Source organism: Branchiostoma belcheri, unplaced genomic scaffold, assembly GCF_001625305.1.
Source record: "Branchiostoma belcheri isolate BF01 breed outbred unplaced genomic scaffold, Haploidv18h27 scaffold66, whole genome shotgun sequence".
Lineage (NCBI taxonomy): Eukaryota > Metazoa > Chordata > Leptocardii > Amphioxiformes > Branchiostomatidae > Branchiostoma > Branchiostoma belcheri.
The window spans coordinates 1,130,206-1,131,655 of NW_017804309.1; the positions used below are offsets into that span (position 1 = coordinate 1,130,206).

At 40.6% G+C, this 1,450-nt stretch overlaps 1 protein-coding gene across 1 annotated transcript in view; it reads right to left on the bottom strand.

Annotated features, from left to right (window-relative positions):
• The window catches only part of LOC109483675 (alanine--tRNA ligase, mitochondrial-like), a 9,318-nt gene that overhangs the window by 5,430 nt on the left and 2,438 nt on the right, over positions 1–1,450 (bottom strand). Inside the window, exons 7-9 of the mRNA XM_019786710.1 lie at positions 915–1,042; positions 613–751; positions 197–360 (exon numbers count right to left, since the gene is read on the bottom strand). Coding sequence (XP_019642269.1) covers positions 197–360; positions 613–751; positions 915–1,042 — 431 coding nt within the window. The remainder of the gene's footprint in view (positions 1–196; positions 361–612; positions 752–914; positions 1,043–1,450) is intronic.

The window sequence follows — 1,450 nt, forward strand, 5'->3', positions numbered from 1 at the left end:
GTTCCTTTACCTAAGTTACCTACATGCATATTCATTCATTATCCTGTTTTATACTATAGTAACCAACAAAAAAGACACCTGCACTTATAAAAAAAGCCACTAGTGGGCCCAAATTTAGCCTAAACCTAACTTATAATGTTTTAAACTTTGTGTAAAGATAAGAATGAAAAAGCATTAATCATGATAAAAAGTTTACCCCATTTTTGGTCATGTTTCCCTGGTCGCTCTCCTGTCCACCTGCCTCTGGGTAGAAACATGTCCTGTCCAGGATGACAGAACAGACATCACCTCGCCCCACACTGTCTACCAGCTGTCCTGCCTTATACAGGGACAACACATGTCCTTCTGGGGAGGGGAACTCTGGGAAAAACAAACAAACAAAGCAATCAGATATACCAGGTTTCAGACTTTGAATAAATAAATAGATTTCACCTCACTCACAGAAACAGACAAGCCAAAAATAATTTCATGTTAAACAAGGGCATCTACCGTAACTGATTAGAGATTTAAAAAATCAGTATCTTCAGTTATACTGAAAAATGAATAATGGAATATCTGGCATGCTAGTATTTTATCAAAGCATTAGATGACAGACATGCTTACAGTACTGACCATATTTTCCTGAGTCTGTGAGCCTGTACTTGTACTTCAGTGAGTTGTCAGTAGGGGGCACTCCTAAGGCTTGTAGCTGCTGAAGACTGTGGGCATCAAGGGTGGGCACCTGAGCGATCTGCAGACCCTGCGTTTTTTTCTGGGAACGAAAACATAATTTCTCAATCTTGGGGCAGTTTTGGATTCTGTAGGAGAGGAAAGGAAAGAAGCGCCATTCAGATTTTAAGACTGTGGTCTGAAGGAAGGAACAAAGGGAGGAGGATAGATATGAGAAAAACATGAAAAAGACAAAAGGAGGTTACCTGCAGGGCTTCCCTCTCTATCCTGCTGTACTGTTCCATGTCCATCCTGAAGCCCCTGTTACTCACCATGGACTCTACCATGTCTGTGGGGAGGCCCAGGGAGTTGTGGAGAAACCAGCCAACCTCAGCTGCCAAAAATCAACATTAGTAGAACAATCAGAAAGAACCTTTCACAGAATGTACAAAATAACTTTGCCAAAAAGCCTCACAAACTACTAGTATACTTCGATGAAGGTTAGACATCCAGGTAATACGATAGCCAAAAAACAGTTACTCAAGCAACTGGATATGATTTTGAAAACGTCAGACGTTTCAGCTAGTATCCACTAGCTTTCGTCAGTGACTGAGAGACCAGAGGGGAAAGCAGGTTTATATACACAACCTGTTGATTGATATGCAAATAAAGTGAAGACAAATTTTTGGAAGTCGAAAAAGGAACAAAAGTCAGACAAGTCAAGACAAGATGATGCAAATTAGTCTGAAAGCTCCTGTCCTGTATAACAGGAGCTTTCTAGACTAATTTGTCATCATCTTGT